The 19,917-nt window shown below is 34.2% G+C and overlaps 2 protein-coding genes across 2 annotated transcripts; one reads left to right on the forward strand and one right to left on the reverse strand.

The window, feature by feature from the left end:
- Positions 1-5,203: 5,203 nt before the first annotated feature.
- LOC115950811 lies at positions 5,204-6,828 on the forward strand. The gene is made up of 3 exons (XM_031068063.1): positions 5,204-5,260; positions 5,338-5,408; positions 6,017-6,828. Exons 1-3 carry the CDS (start codon positions 5,209-5,211, stop codon positions 6,653-6,655), a joined length of 762 nt encoding a protein of 253 aa, XP_030923923.1. The 5' UTR covers positions 5,204-5,208; the 3' UTR covers positions 6,656-6,828.
- A 6,552-nt stretch (positions 6,829-13,380) lies between these two features.
- LOC115950926 (zinc-finger homeodomain protein 2-like) lies at positions 13,381-14,969 on the reverse strand. Its single transcript, XM_031068204.1, has one exon. It carries the CDS (start codon positions 14,683-14,685, stop codon positions 13,903-13,905), a length of 783 nt encoding a protein of 260 aa, XP_030924064.1. The 5' UTR covers positions 14,686-14,969; the 3' UTR covers positions 13,381-13,902.
- Between the last annotated feature and the right edge of the window lie 4,948 nt (positions 14,970-19,917).

Genomic DNA, 19,917 nt, shown 5'->3' on the forward strand with positions numbered 1-19,917 from the left:
ACTAAAATTTGAAAAAGATATTATAACATAGCAAGCCCAAAAATTTATAATATTGCTTGATTGTGTACATTAAAAGAGATGTAGTTTATAATATTGATAATGAGACTATTATGCAACGATTTCAAAATATGAAAACTTGTAGAAGAAAATTATAAATTTTATATATTTATGTGTTTTTTGATAATTGTTGTTATCAATATATGAATTTTTCTTATTATTATACTGTACACCATTTATACTTTTTAAACAATACTGAAAAATGGAGCGTCAATCGTGGTTGTTGGTTGATTAAACTCGGCTGGTCCGAATTTGCTTCACTCCTTTTCCCACGTGTAAAAAGAATGGACTTTTGTTTGTGGTCCATTCTGTATTCCACATCTGTCTAGTGCTACTCTGACTTGACTGGCCCCTACACCCTACAGACTCGACGCTGCCTCAAGGAACGGTTTTGGTAGTTTTCCATGTACATCACCAATCAGAGGCCACCACATGGAGGTGCTGAATCAAATATTGTTGTATAAATATAATTTTTGACTCTTAATTAGTAAAGTATATTATCGTGAAATAAAAGATCTTACGTTCATTGTTGTAGTATAGAAATAAACAACATTCATTATAGAATGAATATCATATATTGATTCTATAATATTATATATTATATAACAAAAATTGGGTTTTAAAAACGGTAGGTGTGCCAAATGTCTATGCCACATAATTGCCACTTATATTGATTTTTAATCATCGATTTGCAGTTGATTTATTTGTACTTTTTAAAGTTTTTTCTTCTTCTCTTTTTTTAGTGGTTCTACTTATCAAATTTTTAGCAACAATTAATTTTTAATTATACTTTTAATAATATCTTATTTATGATTTTCAACTCTCTTTAATTGTTTTTATCAATTTTTTAATAAATTTTTTTTATTTGATGGTTTTTTTTAATAGAACCACCAGATATTTTATTAACAAAGACACTATCAAAATTAAATTTTAAATACGATACAAACTCTACTGGCCTATTTGGAAGTTTAGAGAGGGAGGAGAGTAGAGGAGAGTAGAGAGGAATAATTATCTTCTACCTTGTTTAAATGTTTTTAATATTAGTAAAGGGGAAGAGAGTAATTAGTCATTCTTTTTGTTTGGATGCTTTAAAAATTAGGATGAAAATGAGAGTAAATGATTTAAATAGACACATTTACACCTATTTGAAAATAGATTTGCAACATTGATTTATGATTAATTTCTTAGATTAATAAATAATTATTTAATCAATACTCTCATTCCATCAAATATTATTAATAAAAGTATAAAACTACTCTTAACTATTATAAAATAATTTATATTACCTAAAAAAAATTTATAATAAAAATAAAAATAAATTCTATGCCCAACTCTTCCAGTAACAAAGAAACACACACACACACAAACTCTGTTCAAATCAAATCTCACTCCATTTTCCATTTCCTTCTTCAACATTTCTCTCTTTCTCTCTCTTATGTCTCTGAAATCTAGCTCCGCAAGACTAGTAGCAACCATGAATATCTTTAGGTTCGCCGGTGATATGACACACTTGATCAGTATTCTCGTCCTTCTTCTCAAAATCTATGCTACCAAATCTTGCTCAGGTAACTTTACCCCACCGTTTGGTTCTTGAGAAAATTGAAATGCAAACAAATTTTTGTAATCTCGTTTCCTTTTTCTCACTCAAATGTTGATATATTCTGTGATCTGCCATGTTATTTACTAATTTTTGTTAATTTTGGGCTTTCTAAACAATTAGCGTAAAGGAAATGAAAACTGAAATATCATATTAACAAAGGTAAATAGCATGGCTACATATTACTCTGTTTGGTTGCCCAGAAAGTTGGAGCAATAAAATTCAAAAAATTCAAGTTATTAGTTGATTTTTTATTATTTATTTTTTCATTTTCGTGGTCTTTCAATTGTTTTTAGCGAAAATGACATGGTTAAGTGTGTAAAAAAAGGGTTTGTTTAGCTTCAGTATCAGTGAAATAGTGAGATTCAATTTTTTTTTTTCATTCACCTTAAATTTTCTCAGGAAACAAACAAAGATTATTTATATAATTAGTTTGTAATTTTGTTAATTTAGAAAGGGTAAATTGGGAAATTCATTTGGTTAATAATTTATCTACTCTACTCTCCCTCCAAATCTCTCCAATTTGGGGGAATTAAAAATGAGAGGTTAGAGGTAGTTGAAACCCCTCCAAACCCTTCTCCCTCATTCCTTAAAAAACTTCCAAACAAGGTAATTGAATTACTCTCCCTCCCTTTACTCTACCTCCCTCCTTTTTTTTAACTTCCAAACAGGCCATACAGGCCATATGCACTTAATGGATGGTAGTTGGAGTCTTGGAGGCAATTCGGGATCTATTCTTTTCCGAGTTTTTTTTTTTTTAAATTTTTTTTTGAGGAACCAATCCGAGAAATATATATATATATTTTGAGAACAACCAATCCGAGATCTTAAATCAACACAAATGTACTTTTATTTATTTATGGGGTTTCCTTGCCAACACAAAATTCCATTGCCTTTCTTTCTCTTTTCCTCAATTGTTATCCTCTTTTTCATTCTTATCTTTTGAAAAAAAAAATTGATATAAAGCATAAACAAACCTTTTATATCCTAAATCAAAAAGAAGTTTATCCATGTAAAATGTCAAGCACGATTTGAAACATTGCTCAAGGTAAGATTTCAGAAATTTCTTTTCATTCCCTTACCAATATTTGATTCATGCATGTTGTTATGAATGTGGCTAAATCAAATTATTCTTATCAACTTTTACTCACACTATCACCTATTTCTCAAAATTTCTTTGTTGTTCTTTGTTAATTGCTTTTAGCGTAAGATCATTTTTTTTTTTTTTTTGGGTGTAATTAGGGGTGTTCATAGGTTGGTGTATTCAGTTTTGAAAGGGTTTTTTGAGCCACACCATCGACATCTATTTCCTAAAAATATGAGAACCATTGTCGCATAGTTGGACTGATTTTTTGCAACTTTAGTGGTGGCTTCCATTGACATGGTAGTCGGCAGCCACCATCACATGAGAGAGAGAGAGAGAGAGAGAGAGAGAGAGAGAGAGAGAGAGAGAGAGAGAGAGAGAGAGAGAGAGAGAGAGAGAGAGAGAGAGAGAGACTTTCAAGGATTCAAATCCATTACCCACATAACAAATCAACCACAATCAAACCCAAAACCTAAGATCTAAATTTTTTTATCAAAACCCACTCCTGAATCCAACTAAGGAGAGTGGAGTTGTGAGTGTCTCACCTTCAAAGTTTAAGGAGCAAATGAGAGGAAGATTTGGATTGATTTGATTTAGGAAGCAATGGATTTAGGATATATATGTGTGTGTGTGTGTGTGTGTGAGACTTGGTGACTCGATCCGGATTAGCTTGAACACCCTTATTTGTAATGTTTCCCTGATTCCCAAATAGCTATTGTTTTTTTTTTTTGATAATATAGGAGAACTTCATTCAGATTAGTTGCACATCACAAAGCATACTATACAACAATCCTCACTATTAATCAAACTCCTATGGGCAACTAACCCCACCTGCCAAACCAATTACCGGGTAATCCAAGCGCTTTTCACCGCTGACGGGCTAAGCAGTTTATCCTTATGCCTAGGAGGCAAATAACTATTGTTTTTTGTGTTAGTTTCATACTCATAATATTAAATTTCTTCTTTTTATGTTTGATTTTTATTTGTGTATTGTTTATTTATGCTTTAACCGATTAAATCAATTTTCTTGCATGGTAAAATTTTTAATGTTACTATTCCTTGTTTTTTATCATATTAGGCTATGCTCAAATGCTTTGATCACATAGTACTACGAAGAACAAGAACTACGAAAGCAATGCTTCAATTTCCCTTATCCATAGTCTCAACAACACCCCAATTTTTAAAGGCATGTTCAATATGCCCATATAGATGAAAAGTGGTTTTACATGTCCATAGAAGAGAAAAATATTATATTTTTCTCCAAGATTTGATTCATCTTGCAACCAACAATTTGATGGAAAAATTAGAAATGCAAGGAGCTGGCCAAACAAACTCTAAAGTCAAGTGGCCACTATCATTATTAAAGACTTCAATAAATTATATAATTCTTCTCTAATTTGGGATTATTTCAAATTAAACCCTAAATTTTAATTTTTTTAAATAAAATAAACTTTTTAAATTATTGAAAGTACAGCCATACGCTATATCATTTTTTTATAATAAAAATACCTAATAAATAAATTTGATTCTTTTTCTTTGTGGCCTTCGCCGCTCCCCTCAAAAACCATGCCTCAGATGGCTTATCATTTCATGGATGTTGAGTTTAGCCAACGTCAGTTGCCTTAAGTTCTAGAGGTGGAAGAGATTCACAGTTCACCACTCTCTCTTTTGTATAATTTTAGGGTTTTTCTTTGGAATTTAGTGAAAGATAGACCTGGGCTTATTTGTTAAGTTTTTGTTGATGATTTTTGTTAATTGGGCTAATTTTTTCTTTATTTTTCAGATTGGTAAAGTTTTATTATTGGGCACATTTTTGTTATCATTTGGGCTTTTTTTTATAAAAAAAAAAATTAAGAGGGTCAAGCTTTTGAAGGTAGGGGGCAGGTCAATTTTCGAACTAAACGAAACAGACTGATCAGCTCCAATAATGCAAGCCTCATTCCTACAGCTGAAACCAAGACTTATGTATAATACATAGGGAGGAAAAAGAAAAGCTGACATGGGCCAAGAAAGTCCAAATGGTGTCCAAACAAGACGAAGCTAAGCAGTACTCTGAGTTCTCTTTCAACAGGCCTTGTTAGCCCAGTGGAAAGGTAAACTATCCATATAGAGTCCAAATCTACACACATCAAACTTTTGGGGTGTTGATTGTGCTTTAAGTGCAACCCAAATTCTTTATTCCTTCCACGTAAAGAACTAGTCATTTAAGGAAAACAACACTCTTCTTATATCCAACACTTACATGAATCACTTCCCATTTTCTGGCTGAGATATTTGGCTCCTAAATTTGAATAAGCCAACTGAAATAACGTCTCTAACGGTCATTCTTTCCCTAAACATCCTCTCTTATGTCCTCTTCATTCCAACTGTGCCACATGGTCCCATTCCCAACAGTCCAAATCAATTTCACTAGGATTTAAGGAGGTTGTATTTGCAGGACAAGTGAAAAAAACATATAATATAGATCAAGATGGACCAAGAAGCAGGAAGATGCACCAATGCTGATATACTTTCAATTCCTAGTCAGTAGAATTAAATTTTTATTTCTCAATTCATTAGTTTTTAGTTTCAACTCTCATATCCTTTGTGGGTTTTGCAGATTTATCTGTTCTGTCATCTGGGGAGCAATCACATTTGAATTGTCATAGCGATGCAAGGAATGGCTCTTTGGTAAGTATAAATATAAAGTTCCAGTTCCTATTACCTGTTTCTTTTCTTCATTTTTACTTACTGATATTTAGTGATTTTGGCATTCTTTTACTAATGCTAGTATTGTAACTATTTCACTTTATATATGGATAAAAATTGTTACACCCACTTTATATAAAATTCTATGGATAAAATGTCTTTGGAGTGGTTTTTCTTTTAAAAACTTTTTACTTCGTCACCAAAATTCTTGTGTCTTTTTTATTGCTTTATATTACGAGTTTGTTTAGATATTGTTTATTTGCTAAAAACTAAAAATTTATTGCTGAAAACACTGTAGCAAAATAATTTTTAAAGGTATAAATAGTACTGTGGAGCCTAAATTTACCTAGAAATTTGTATTTTGCTGAGTTTGGTAGTCTGTGAACAATATCCATGAGACTCACTAAAAAAAGGCAAAACGCACTGATTGAGCAAAATGCCCAATCCAAACTCACGCTACATTGAATTGTGGTGATTATTGTTATGTTATGGTAATTGTTAAATTATTAATTCTGGGTACAAAAACGACAATTTATCAGTTAATTAGAACATTGGGGTCAATTTAATTAGTTTTTTTCATTGTGGTACAGACTGATCTTAATGAAGCACATTCAAGGAATAATATCCGGAGCAAGCAAGTCCTACTGGGGGCTACCTTGTCAAAAGAGGAGCTGAAGATTCGCAGTGAGCTAGAGATGGATATAGAAAGAGACTTAGAGCAAGAAATTAAAGATGGGATATACCATCACGCCCTCAGGTTGCACCGGCTTTACCAGCAGCGAAGGGAAAGGAATGAAAGAGAAGTATCCGCATTATTTGAGACACAAAGTCAACAAATAAAAAACAATAACAAAACACTTCTTGAGGTAAACATAAGCATAAAAATGGAAGGAGGAACCAAAATTGAAATCAAAGAGAGCAAGAAAGAAGCTCCTGAGAAGGGTAGGCCAGGGACTTCAAGATCAGAAAATGTGCAAGCAGTACTAATGGCTCCTAAGACCAAGAAGTTCGATTGGGCGAAGACTCTTCGATCCAATGCAGGTCCTATTGTTATTAACAGACAAAATAATGCAAGCTTAAGTCTTGCTAGAACACCAAGCAATGGCCACAGCCGCTACTCGAATCTTAGCCTTGACACTGTTAGGAGAAACTGCACTAGTGCTTCTGCGCTGCTCAAGATCAAAGCAGGCGGTGAGAACAAAATACGTGAACAAGGATGGAAAGTTTGACATCGTTTTGGACTTTCTGATATGAAAAATAACAACGATACCGCGTGTGATTTTGGGTCATGATATTGCTGTCTTGGGAATAAATTTATTCTTCGATGAATTGTTTTGCGAATTATTGTAAAAGGTTTGTTGATTATGAAAGGGATTTATTGTATTGTTATTTTGGGTGTTAAGCTGACCTTTTTTTATGTAAATAATAAGTTGTATATTTTGGTGAATTGTGATCTAAGCGTTAGGCAAAAGTTGCATTAATATATTGATGACACATATATGGCTGCTGTGAAGATAGGAGAAAAAGAAAATAGAAGAATATTTAAAGTGGAGTCTCATAACATTAATTAATCATTAATCATACCAACCCCAATGGCATTAAATAATCCCAACATAGTAGTATTTATTTATTTTTTTTTTCCAAAGCTTGCAGACATTTAAGAGGCCCGCAGGAATTTCTAGAAGCTTCATAAAAAGAAAAAGGCAGGCATACCAAAAAGGTGACAAAATTGTGAGATTGTTGTTGGCCTCTGTGACCAACATGTAATAATGTGACATATGAACAAAAATTAATGAGACAAAAGATGAGCTGGGGAAGCTATTATGGCAGTCACTGGTTTGCCATGGGCTTGAAAATTTTTGGGGGGGGGGGGGGGGGGGGGGTGGACCTACGCCTGAGAATTACTTTGGACCTCTTGTCTGCCAAAGAGCCTGGGGATTTTGTCTTTAATCTTGGCCCATATGACAGTGGAATGGCCAACTTCAACCCCAAGCAATTGTTTTGATTTGGAAAATTAAGCTTTTTTCAAGGGTCATATTAATGGCCAAGATCCTTATACCTCAATGATATTACTCAATTCTCCTCTAGACTAGGTCAATGAACCGTTTGTTACTTTTCATGATCACTTTAGATGTACATTTAAACTACAGGATATGTATTATTTCATAAGGTTCAACTCCACCCTATACTGCTAGGTCTTGAGGCTTAATTAATAGTATTCCATATATGCTTTTCCGATGTTCATTACAATTGGAATTTGGAAAGCCAGAGTCCTATCACATTATTGGTGCCATTCGAAAGTCTCAAGTCGATATTTTGTTTCCAAAGTACAAATGTAGGAGAAGGTTCACATCTAATTATATGTTGAATTTTTTATTTAAAACATCTTACACTCTTAAGAATCTTGTAATTCAATTGACATTTTTTGGTGTTCTTAATGGAGATATTCAAAATTCGAATCATCTCACACCAACTATCAATATATTATTAAAAAAACCTATCACGCTCATTTTGTTGTGAGAGGATCAATAATTCAACTAAATGTAACCCACTATTCCCCTCCACCCGTTCCCCCCCCCCCCCCGGCCAAATAATTTTTTAAAGCTTTAGAAGAAATATAGGTCTTGATTCAAGTCTTCTACACACATCTTGGAGCTGACCAAAAGAATCTCTCCCTGGAATTATCTAACGTATCTGAGACAGGAAATAACACTCATTTAGGGGATTAGTCAATGTTGGAAGTCTTAAACACCCATGTTAAAAAAGAGAAAAACATCTTTAATACATCTAGTGAATAAATTTGGATCACATCAATATCACATCAAGATTTACATTTTTACCAATTTTATCAAAACGCTTAACATACAAAAACAAGGATGATTAATTTCTTTTGACTTTTCCCTTTAATATATATTATGAATGAATAATTTTAAATATCACGCCAAGAGATGCGTTTTAAAAAAAAAAATCGTTAATTTCTTTTGCCCTTTTCCCCTTCATTAAATTTTTTTTTTTAATGAATGAATAATTTTATTGAAACCAAATACTAATAAAGTTGTGAGTTTCAATTAGTTCAATTAATAAAGTCTTTTTTATTTATTAAGAGATTTGGGTTTAAAACCTTCCAACACTGGAAATCAATTGTGCCTTAACTTGATGATAAAGAGTAATTATCATGAAGCATGCGATATATATGAATCTTTAATTTTTTTTCCCTTTAATACACTTTAATCATTATTTCATATATTGAATATATGAGTCCTCATTCTCACGTTGTGTGATTCTCACAATCATATGAGATCAATACGCTGTTAGAGAGAGGATGAACATTTTTCATGCATGAGATACTTTCTCTAACACTTATCTCAAAATGATGAAGTTGCTTTACTAGTCTAGGTGCCTTTGCTAATGGACTATAGGTGGTCTCTATGCAAGACACCTCATATTTTAATGGCACCTTTAATAGGGTAAATGGGGACCTCTAGTGAAGTACCTTAAAGACTTTGATGGTGCCTTCACTAGTGGGCCAAAAGATCGCCATAAGTTGAGTGTTATACACATTTCATTACTTTTTTTTTTTTTTTTTTTGCTTTTATTCTTATTAGGAAAGTTTAAAAAAAAAGTTATTGTCACCATAAACCATTGCGGGATGATTCTATTAATTAAATATCAAAGCACAAATATTTTCTTCAAATTTGATCAAAGGGATCTCTTCTCTTAGCATTTGTCATTTTAGTCATTCAAATAAATTATATGATTATTAACAACAACAAAAAAAAAACCATACAATTAATAAAACATGAATACTTATTTGACTCGTCATCTATTATTAGTAACTTAGGAGAACTTTCCTCCAAACTGGTTAATTTGGAGAGAAATTCTATCCAATATCAAATGTCTAAAATGATGCATTTTATTTCTAAATTCGAATTATTTGTTAGGATTCAAAGCTTTTGATTGCTTTTAAGGTTGGGTCGCCCGTAAACCATGTCCAAACTAATTGTTTAGACAAGCATTCATTTCAAAGCACCATAAAGTTGTGGGCTTGTGGTATCACATAGCATTACAATTGGAATCACAAAAAAAGGCTCACTTGCATCCCTTTGGACCTTGGATTGAGTAGGGACAAGCAGTGGACCACGATCTTATGGTCAGCTCCAGCTTCACAATTGGTGTGCCATTGAAGCGTCCTGGTCTTTCGACTGTCAAAAAGGTATCTAAGGTGCCAAAGCCAACATCTTTCGAACCTTTCCCTTCCAATCCTCAAGTTTGCTTTCAAAAAGTTGATCATCCAAACGAATCTCATGAGCCCCCTCTCTTTCAATGTCATTTGTGCACCTTGACTCATCTAGGACATATATGAACCTATATGCAAAGCAACTAGATAAGTCTAACACACACAGCATATAAGCTTGGATAATAATAGTTTCTTTATACTTTGAACGAGAAAATAGAAGAAAATATCTATTGGAAAAGTTATAGCCCAAGTCATATCAGATCTCCAAAAATTGAATAATGATACATAATGACATGAAAATCGTAAAATAGGCTAGTGGGTTTATAGCCTAATTGGCACCTACCTCGTCCTCAATTTTTAGTTTTTATATCACGGGTACGATTTATCTTCACACTCAAAGAGTCAAAAGAACGAAAACAAAAATAATGTAAAATAGTTTTTTTTTTCTTCCAAATTATGATGCCTTTTTAATTTTGTTAATATTTAAAAAGTTCAATTCATATTAATATGAACCATGTTCCTCTTAAAAAGTATGAACTAAAAAAAAATATTCCTCTTAAAAAGATATATATGCGAAAATTTTAAGAATGATGAAAAGTTAAGAAGATAACCATTGAGAAGCTTTTGAAAAAAAAAATAATAATACAATAACATGGAGAAGACATGAGCCGCAAAAAGAATAATGATTTCCATGAGCTGTACATAAAAATTCCAAAATAAGCATTTGCTATTTTGTGGCACCATGCCTAGACTGAAACCAATCGAGTGAAATCAAACCATGATTGGCAATGTTGGCGACTAACCGAACAAGGTTGTGATCTTCTTGACTATCAAACAGAAATATCACACACCAGCTGAATTTTGATATCAGAATTAGCGTACAAAAAACAAAGGTTGTAACTAGTGCTAGCTCCAAGTGTTTTGGTTTTGGCATACATCTTTTAGTGTCCAAATCAGGAAACGATATAGAAGACCCAAAGTGCGATACTCATGCGAAAACAATAGAAAAAGGTGCTTACTTCAATTCAATGCGTCAAACTGAAATGACTCATTGATAATGATAAAAGCATCTGATTTTGTTAATACAAGACAAATTATATTAACTTTCTCTTTTTTCGGTATATTTACGGGCTTTGCTAGAAGTTAAATTAATGTAAATTTCGATGTTCACACATCAAATCTTTGGCCAAGCATGAAACATAAACTACATATCTTTTGGTCATATAATGAATAGGGTTGTTGTTTGTAATCTGCCTACGTGTAGTGCAGAATTTGTGTTCATATTCACAAAGTAGCTTTATAAGATAGACATAAGAGGTAACAATAATGATAAGGCTTACAAAAATGATGAGTGGAAAACTAACCCCAAAAATGGATTACTACTGCTGTCTTTGAGTTTATCATTTTGCTGGTTCGGTTAATGATGATTATCAATGTCACTTCTATCATACCAAACAAGTATTATGGAAGTAAAAGTTGAAGAAATTAAGCCTACTTCATAATCAGAGTATAAGCAGCGGATATGGATGGCAGATTAGTGGATTATATATACAATAAGATGAAACCCATTAATTTTCAACCTTCATTGAGAAATTAACCTCAACCTTCATTGTTTTTAATTTTCACAAAAAATGTTGCGACTCCCATCTAGCTTAGGATAACTTTAGAACTCAAACCCTTACTTTGAACTTTCTTTTCAATGGCCAAAGTATAAAGACAATCCATGAATTGATCAGATTAAGTATATTCATAGGAACAGGATGCTTATACAAACTGTCCGATCCAGCTAACCTTTGACCAAGATTTCCGAATGTGGACCACATCACTTATTTGCAGCTTTAACTGCATACCCCCCGAAGAAGCAAAGCATCTTTAATTAGAGCATTTCTTGTGGGTAGGGCTTGGACTCCAGAAGAGGCAATCAATCAAAAAAGTTATATCTCTTGCTAGTTAAAATGAAACATCAAACCCCATACATAGAACTAAGGACCCCTTAGGCCTTAGCCACATCTCTCTCTCTCTCCGTATTTTGCCGCAAGTAAGGAAGCAGGTCCACCCGTCCAGCATTATCAAGCTGACTGAACCGTGACTCCAGGAAAGTGACCTTAGCTACCAATAAATTCCCATTATTGAATGACCATCAATCTTGTTGTTATAAGGAACCGAACCAAAATAAAAAATAGGTGTGGATGATGTTTAATATAAAGTTATAAACTATTATCATTGCTGTATTTGTGTAATTTTCTAATAAGAAAAACAAACGAGTAAACCATTGTATTATGAATGAGGATGAACAACATCAAAACAGATTCTTGGGATCTCTAATGGATTCAGCTCACCAAAAGCGGAATCTTCAAGTATGGTAGTAGTTGAGGAGTTGCAGACAAAGGCTGTGTGCCCTTCTGATATATTTTTATAAGAATTTTTTGGCTGCTGAAGTGCCCACATGTTCCCTTTGAAATAGACTCTTGAAAGAGAAAAACAAAAAAAAAAAAAAGAAAAAGAAAATTGAAACAAGCTTTGGATCTATCGAATTTCTTGAGCATGAACTTATTAACCTACATTTGGATTTGAGTTCTTGAGAGAAGTACTGCTGTTGCTAATATATTTTCTTTCCCAAGACAACAAAACTAGTAATATTGACAAAATTCAACCCAAATAAAAAATAGTAACATTGACAAATAAAAAATTAGATAAAATTCACATGTAATAAAACAAACCCTTCTGATTCATATCTTTTATTTCCTTCCCAAGGTTACTGACCTATTCAATGAGTAAACATCTGGGTTCTACCTTCCCCTTAACAGGAGGTCCATCATATGATTAAACAGATGTAATATATTAAAATAGAAACTATATAATTCATATAGTAAGGATAAAAGCAAAGAGGGAAAAAAGAAGAAGAAGAAGAAGAAGAAAGAAAGTAAAATTAAAGATCAATCAATGTGAGCAGTGATGACTGCAAAAGTAAATGCAATGAATTCGAGAAAGAGGAAAGACTTAGCAACAGAAACAGATCAGACAAGGGGGTCTGTGGTGACAGTAATTAAACTTTGCTTCTTCTATGATGTTTTAAAGTTGGCCAAAGTACCTTCAGAAGAAAAGATGAGAAGAAGAAGAAGAAGAAGAAATGAAAGCAAGCCAAGGTTCTGAAAACATCATGTAAAAGCCCAAAGCATGTGCATCCACATTGAAGGTTCTGTGTTGATAAACAAAAAGCAGCAAGAAAAGTAAACTCATGCAATACTATCCATAATGCTTCTAACATAAACCCCCCATACCCTCTCTCTCTCTCTCTCTCTCTTTCTCTCTCTCTCTCTCACTCTCACAGAGGACTGAAACGAAAAGTTGGGATAGTAATAAATGACAGACAGATACTTAAATACACGTAGAAAGAGGTGAAAACGGAAAATGCAGGTAGTCACACGTTTGGGGTGCAGAGAGAGCTCCTATTCCAAGTGCCTGAGATGAAACAAACTTACAAATGAGAGGTCAATTTTCTAACTTCCAACATAAACGAACCAGACTATCAACTGCAATAATGGAAAGTCCTCATTCCTACAGCTGAAAGCCTGAAACAAGGACTTATATAATACATAGGGAGGAAAGAGAAAAACCCTTGAACCCCATTAATATCTACTACCGGTACCATATATATAGACTATAGAGCACCCATTTGCTAGCACTGTTACTACCGGAGCATATATATAGGTAATGTAACAAAGCAAAGATTTTGCATGCACTGAAATATGAAAATGAAATTAGCTAGCCCATCAACAATAGTCTAATCCAAATTGACAATATCCATCCAAAACACCAGCAGCAGTACTACCTAAACACAAAACCCTCCCCCCCCAAAAAAAAAGAAAAAGAAAAAGAAAAGCAAACCCTAAAATCCCGAGAAAAGTAGCAGAATTTCTCAGCAAAGTCAGCAGCAACACAATTTCCCACTTCCAATTCCTTCATCCCCGTACCAATCTTTCTTTCAGTGCACTGAGCTAGCTAGCTAGATAGAGAGATAGAGAAAGAGAAAGAAAAAAAGAAAAAGAAAAAAGACAGACATTAATAACAGACAGAAAGAGAAACCAAAACCAGTCCCCTCCTCCCTTCTTTCTTAAAAATCCTTCTTCAATGTCTAGACTTTAGCTACAAAAGAGAAACACATCTTCATCTTCTTCGTCTTCTTCATCTTCTTCTTCTTCTTCCAAATCTTTTTTATAAAAAAAACTAGCTAGCTAGCTAGGGCTTCTTACCGAGTGTGTGCTTGTTGTTGTGCATCCAAACCTTGAGCACATGACGCTTAACCCCAGTGTCGTTACAGAACTGCTGCACCACCTGCTCATCATGCTTCTGAATCCTCCAACCCAACCTCTCAGCCAGTTCCATCATCCTCTCCTTCTGCTCCTGCGTGAACTTTGTCCTAAACCTCTTCTTCGAAGCCGTCCCTACATACCCACCACTCCCTCCACTTGGGTTCGACACGTCATCTTGCTCATCCCTACTATTTCCCCCACCACCACCTGATGTCGATGGCAAAGCCAACGGCCTCTGCTGGGTCGCCACTAGATACCCAGCTGGGGTTCGATAGTACTGCGAGAATTGATGGTGGTGTGGAACCATGTAAGCATCGCCGGAGGCCATGGCGGCGGCGGAGGCCGGGGATGTCGAGATTCCGCCGTGTCCCTCGCCTTCCTTACGGTGGAAGTTGCGGTGGCAGTTACAAGCTGCGCATTTAAGCCCATCGAGTGTGCCTTCAGCTCCAGCTGGCATGAACTCCCCACAACCGTCAAGCGCGTGGCCTCCGAGACCCACCGCGTGGTTCTTCAGACACTCACGGTACCTCGGCTTCCTCGACGGCTGAGTCACAGCCTCAGCTCCTCCACTTCCTCCTCCTCCTCCTGATGCTGCTAATAGTCCACCAGAGTTTTGCATTTTGACACGACCCGAGTTCCCCAACGAGTCGTAACTAGCCCCACCGAGCTCCATCTCTTCATCGTGATCTTCTTGATCCTCGAAATCCATTTTACTCTCAGTAAAAAATAATAAAAATAAACTAAAATCACCGCCACTGCCACCAAAGGCAAGAACTTTTTTTTACAGGAAGTTTTCACTTTTTTTTTTTGGTTTGGGTTTTAATGGGTTTTGGTTATGGGGCTTAAAAAAGGTTTTAAGCAGAAGAGAGAAGATAAGAGGAGTGAGATAGTGTGGCCATGAATTTTTTGTTTACCTATCTCTCTCTCTCTCTATCTATCTCTCTGCAAAAAGAGCTGTCCTTCTTCATAGTCCTTCATATACTTTCCTGTTTCTGAAACCCAGTTAATTGGCCCTCAATCCTGTCTCCTTTCTACCCGCTATACCCGGTAAACCGGTTTTTTTTTTTTTTTTTTTAAATTAATTTATTTTTACTGAGAAGTAAAAAGCTAAAGACAGTGAAAATTCGAAGGGGTTGTGGGGAAGGTGCCTGTGACTGTGAAATTCAGAAGTGGAGTGGTGGTACAGTACTACAGTCTGCAGCACAAAAGAGAAAGAAAAAAAAAGGAATCCGAAAAAAAAAAAAAACTACTTAACAGTAACAATATCATTAGCATACTCTTTTTCTTCGTTTGTGAAACTCCACGCGCTCAAAAACCTCCACATTATAATAATAATATATTAAAACGACACTAAAAACCCTGTGGGTCATGTCAAACCTGTCCGCACGCATTCCCGTACCTGAAACTAACTGACTTGAGGTGGGGGCCCAGTGGAGTGGCGCGTAGAGTGGCGCGTGAAAAAGCGGTGGATAAAGAACAGTACATAACCTCAAAAGAAGACAATTATAAAGGTACTATTGTGGGGGAAGGGAAAGGGAATGGGGGTGTGTTTTTTTTTTTCGAGTTAGAGTGATATGGATGGTGAAGGCAAAGGGAACAGAGGGAGTAACTGTACGGAGTTAAGGGTGAGAGTGTAGGGGAGAGGGAACATGGAGACCGGCCACGGAATTACATAGGAAAAATTAAATTGTCGGCATTAAAGGCTGCTTGCTGCCTACGTGCGCTCTTCTCCGACATGGGTGACGCGCGCTTCGCGTCAACATGCATTTAATATTTTCTCTGTCCGTAAAACAGAAGACGCCACGCGCTTCCACTACTACGTGCTTCCATTTTTTTTTTTTCTTTTTTTGTTGTTATAAGTAGTGTTGTCCATCAATCCATCCGACCCGACTCACAAGTCCGAATGGATCTGACCCGAAGTTCCACAGCCGGATTTGAATGGCCAGACAGTGGCGACTTGAGGATTTTCTCTTAAAAGGTCAATAGTGAGTTAAGATTTTGTTATTGGGAAGTAAAAAATAAAATGATTAATTAATATTTTTTTATATACAATTGTCATATTACATACAATAATTTAACATAGTATTCTAAATAACATACAATACAACTATATTGTAAAATAGTTTAAAAAATTTATTAATAGTTTAAAGATCGGTAAGAAAACAATAAAAAAATGCATATAAATAAATAACTAATCATAATATTTGTCAAATTAATAATAATTTATTATAATCATATGTAATATCAATTAAATAAAAATATATGATAAAGAAGAATAGTAACACACTTAAGAGTAAATCTGAGAGTAAACGTTAAACTAAAAAAAATAAATAGTAACTTATATAAGATTTTGCTTTTGAAGTGTATGGATTTTTAACCACACATGTGGTCATTCTTTTGGAATTGGAGCAAGCACTAAAAGACTTTTTGGTCTCGAAAAATTGTAGAACACTTATCAAACAACTTGATTAGATAGAAAGAAAATATAGAAGGGAGAAAGGGAGAATGAGAAAATAATCATAGATTTAAATACATATCAGTTGGTTGTACAAATGGCGTAATTTTTTGTTAATGAAGAAGAAAAGTGCAGGAAAAAAGAGTTTCATTCTACCATAAATAGTAAAGTAAGCTAGAGTCCAGAGCGAAAGTTTATTTATTTTTTAACAAATGAGCAATTTTAAGAGTAGTGCTACTGACAAAACATTTACACAATAAAATCTAGATGGCAAGTTAATAAAAGTATGTAAAAAAGTGATGTCAGTTATGGGTTTAGATAAAAATTCAATTACAACTTGTCACTTAACCTTTATTGTAAAAATATTGTGAAAATAGCACTAATATGATCATATTTAAAGTTTATTTCAATTGGGTTTAAACAAAATTTAGGTTTAAGGTGTTCAAAATTTTATTTTAAGGGTAAAAAAAAATTAAAAATTATATATATATATATATATATTTTTTTTTTGGGACCAAGCCAGGGGGTTCATTTGAACCCCCTGGGCTGGCTGTAGAGCCACCTATGGGTGTGGGCCAATTAAAGATAAAATTTTGGGTTTTCGGTTCAATTTCAGGTTCCACAACTTATAACTCGTAGAAACCAACCCGACATGTGAGAAGTTTAAAATTAAGGCAAAAAAATTCAATCTGTTCAGTTTCATTCTTCAAAACAATATTTTCACACTCCTTCTCCCCTTCTCTAATCTCTCTCTCAAATCCCTAACCTCTTCTTACAGCCACCCCGCTGTTGTCAAGTTCCTCAAACCCAACTCTCGAAGCCTTCTCTAATTTGCTTCAAATATCCTTTGATCTTGTGTATCTGATGGTGGGTCAGTAAAAAATGTAATTTTTTTTTTTAAAGATTTCACATTGATCTTGTGATGGATGTGCTGATGATGGGGGAGGGGAGTGGTGGTGGTGTCGGTTTAAACAAAATTTAGGGTCAAGGTGTTCAAAATTTTATTTTAAGGGTAAAAAAAAATTAAAAATTATATATATATATATATATATATATATTTGGGACCAAGCCAGGGGGTTCATTTGAACCCCCTGGGCTGGTTGTAGAGCCACCTGTGGGTGTGGGCCAATTAAAGATAAAATTTTGGGTTTTCGGTTCAATTTCAGGTTCCACAACTCATAACTCGTAGAAACCGACCCGACATGTGAGAAGTTTAAAATTAAGGCAAAAAAATTCAATCTGTTCAGTTTCATTCTTCAAAACAATATTTTCACGCTCCCTCTCCCCTTCTCTAATCTCTCTCTCAAATCCCTAACCTCTTCTTACAGCCGCCCCGCTGTTGTCAAGTTCCTCAAACCCAACTCTCGAAGCCTCCTCTAATTTGTTTCAAATATCCTTTGATCTTGTGTATCTGATGGTGGGTCAGTAAAAAATGTAATTTTTTTTTTAAAGATTTCGAATTGATCTTGTGATGGATGTGCTGATGATGGGGGAGGGGAGTGGTGGTGGTGTCGGTTTAAGCAAAATTTAGGGTCAGGGTGTTCAAAATTTTATTTTAAAGGTCAAAAAAAAATTAAAAATTTTATATATATATATATATATATATATTTTGGGGACCAAGCCAAGGGGTTCATTTGAACCCCCTGGGCTGGCTGTAGAGCCACCTGTGGGTGTGGGCCAATTAAAGATAAAATTTTGGGTTTTCGGTTCAATTTCAAGTTCCACAACTCATAACTCGTAGAAACCGAACCGACATGTGAGAAGTTTAAAATTAAGGCAAAAAAATTCAATCTGTTCAGTTTCATTCTTCAAAACAATATTTTCATGCTCCCTCTCCCCTTCTCTAATCTCTCTCTCAAATCCCTAACCTCTTCTTACAGCTGCCCCGTTGTTGTCAAGTTCCTCAAACCCAACTCTCGAAGCCTCCTCTAATTTGCTTCAAATATCCTTTGATCTTGTGTATCTGATGGTGGGTCAGTAAAAAATGTAATTTTTTTTTTTATAGATTTCGCATTGATCTTGTGATGGATGTGCTAATGATGGGGGAGGGGAGTGGTGGTGGTGTCAGTTTAGTGTTATATCTCTCTTTCTTTCTTCGTTTCAATCAATAGATCTGATGTCTTGTTTGTGCTATGTGATTTTTGTAGTTTGTATTTGGGTTTGTGTCCTTTAGGTTTTGATTTCTCTGCATTCTTTGGGTTGATTTCTCTGTCCTTTTGGGTTTTGATTTCTCTGTGTCCTTTTGGTGTTGATTCTATGTTTTTGGATTGATTTCTTTGTTTCTATGTTCTTTTGCGTTTTGATTTATGTATTCTTAGGTTTGTGATTTCTCAATTCTCTACTTTTGCTTCAGACTCGAAATTACCTGACGGCTCCGACCTACTCAATCGATGACTCGAGCCGTCAGGTTTGACTCGAGCATTCAGTCAATTGCGGGTCCATTTTATGTTCACCCAAGCCAATTGGGTTGGGTGCAGGTCAACCCAAAATCTGATTTAACCCGACCCATGGACAACCCTAGTTACAAGTGTGAAGTGTCCAAGAGAGATTCCAATATTATTCTTGGTACCAAATAATTTCGTTTGACTACAAGATTCTTGACAATTGACATAAAGAATTAACATTCATTTCTTTTTAACAAAAATCACATTTTACATTCTAAAAAATTACTTATTTATTATAATATATTATTTTATAACTCAGCCCAACCTAGGTATTGTCCCTCAAAGTGAAAAGCCTATGTGAAATATCTTTTCTCCTAAATTGAGGGTTTTTCAATAGTGTCATTTCTTATGTTATTACAAAAGACAAAATATATACAATAAATCAAATCACATTGCATTTCATTGAATATGAATTTACATTTGGTAGAAAAATTACAAGACTATGGTCCCAAATACAATTTAAGAAAAAATACATAGCTTTGGTTCTAATTATATTCTACCAAATATAAAATTACACAGATAAGGAACAATCTAGAACCATTGATCTAAGTTCGGAGGCGAAGTTATAAAGTGGGAATGTGTTAGACACCCACTTTGTTCAGTAAAACTGGTCTCCTAGACTATGGTAGCCAATTAAATATTCTATACAATCATGTCAAAAAATTACATAACATATGTCACAATAAAATTGAAATTGAAAATTATCATATGAACATATTGTAACATGCACATACATTAAAGTGTGAAATTTGAACTTATTCTAATTTGAAAATTGAAAATTGGATTATTGAGAGTTTGATTAGAATTTAAAAAATTGAAATTGAATTTTATTTGAGAATTTTATTTTTATTTTGCACTTGAAAATTTGAAAAAGGATTTTGGGTTTGAAAATGAAGTTTGAGCTTGAAAATCAAATTTGATGTTAAATTTGAATTTAAGTTTGAAATTTATACTTGAATTTAAAAATAATTTAATTTTTTACGTACAAAATGAAATTTACTTTAAAAAAAGAAAGATTTTATTATAACTTCAACTAAACTTA

This window comes from Quercus lobata, chromosome 6, assembly GCF_001633185.2.
Source record: "Quercus lobata isolate SW786 chromosome 6, ValleyOak3.0 Primary Assembly, whole genome shotgun sequence".
NCBI classification, from domain to species: domain Eukaryota; kingdom Viridiplantae; phylum Streptophyta; class Magnoliopsida; order Fagales; family Fagaceae; genus Quercus; species Quercus lobata.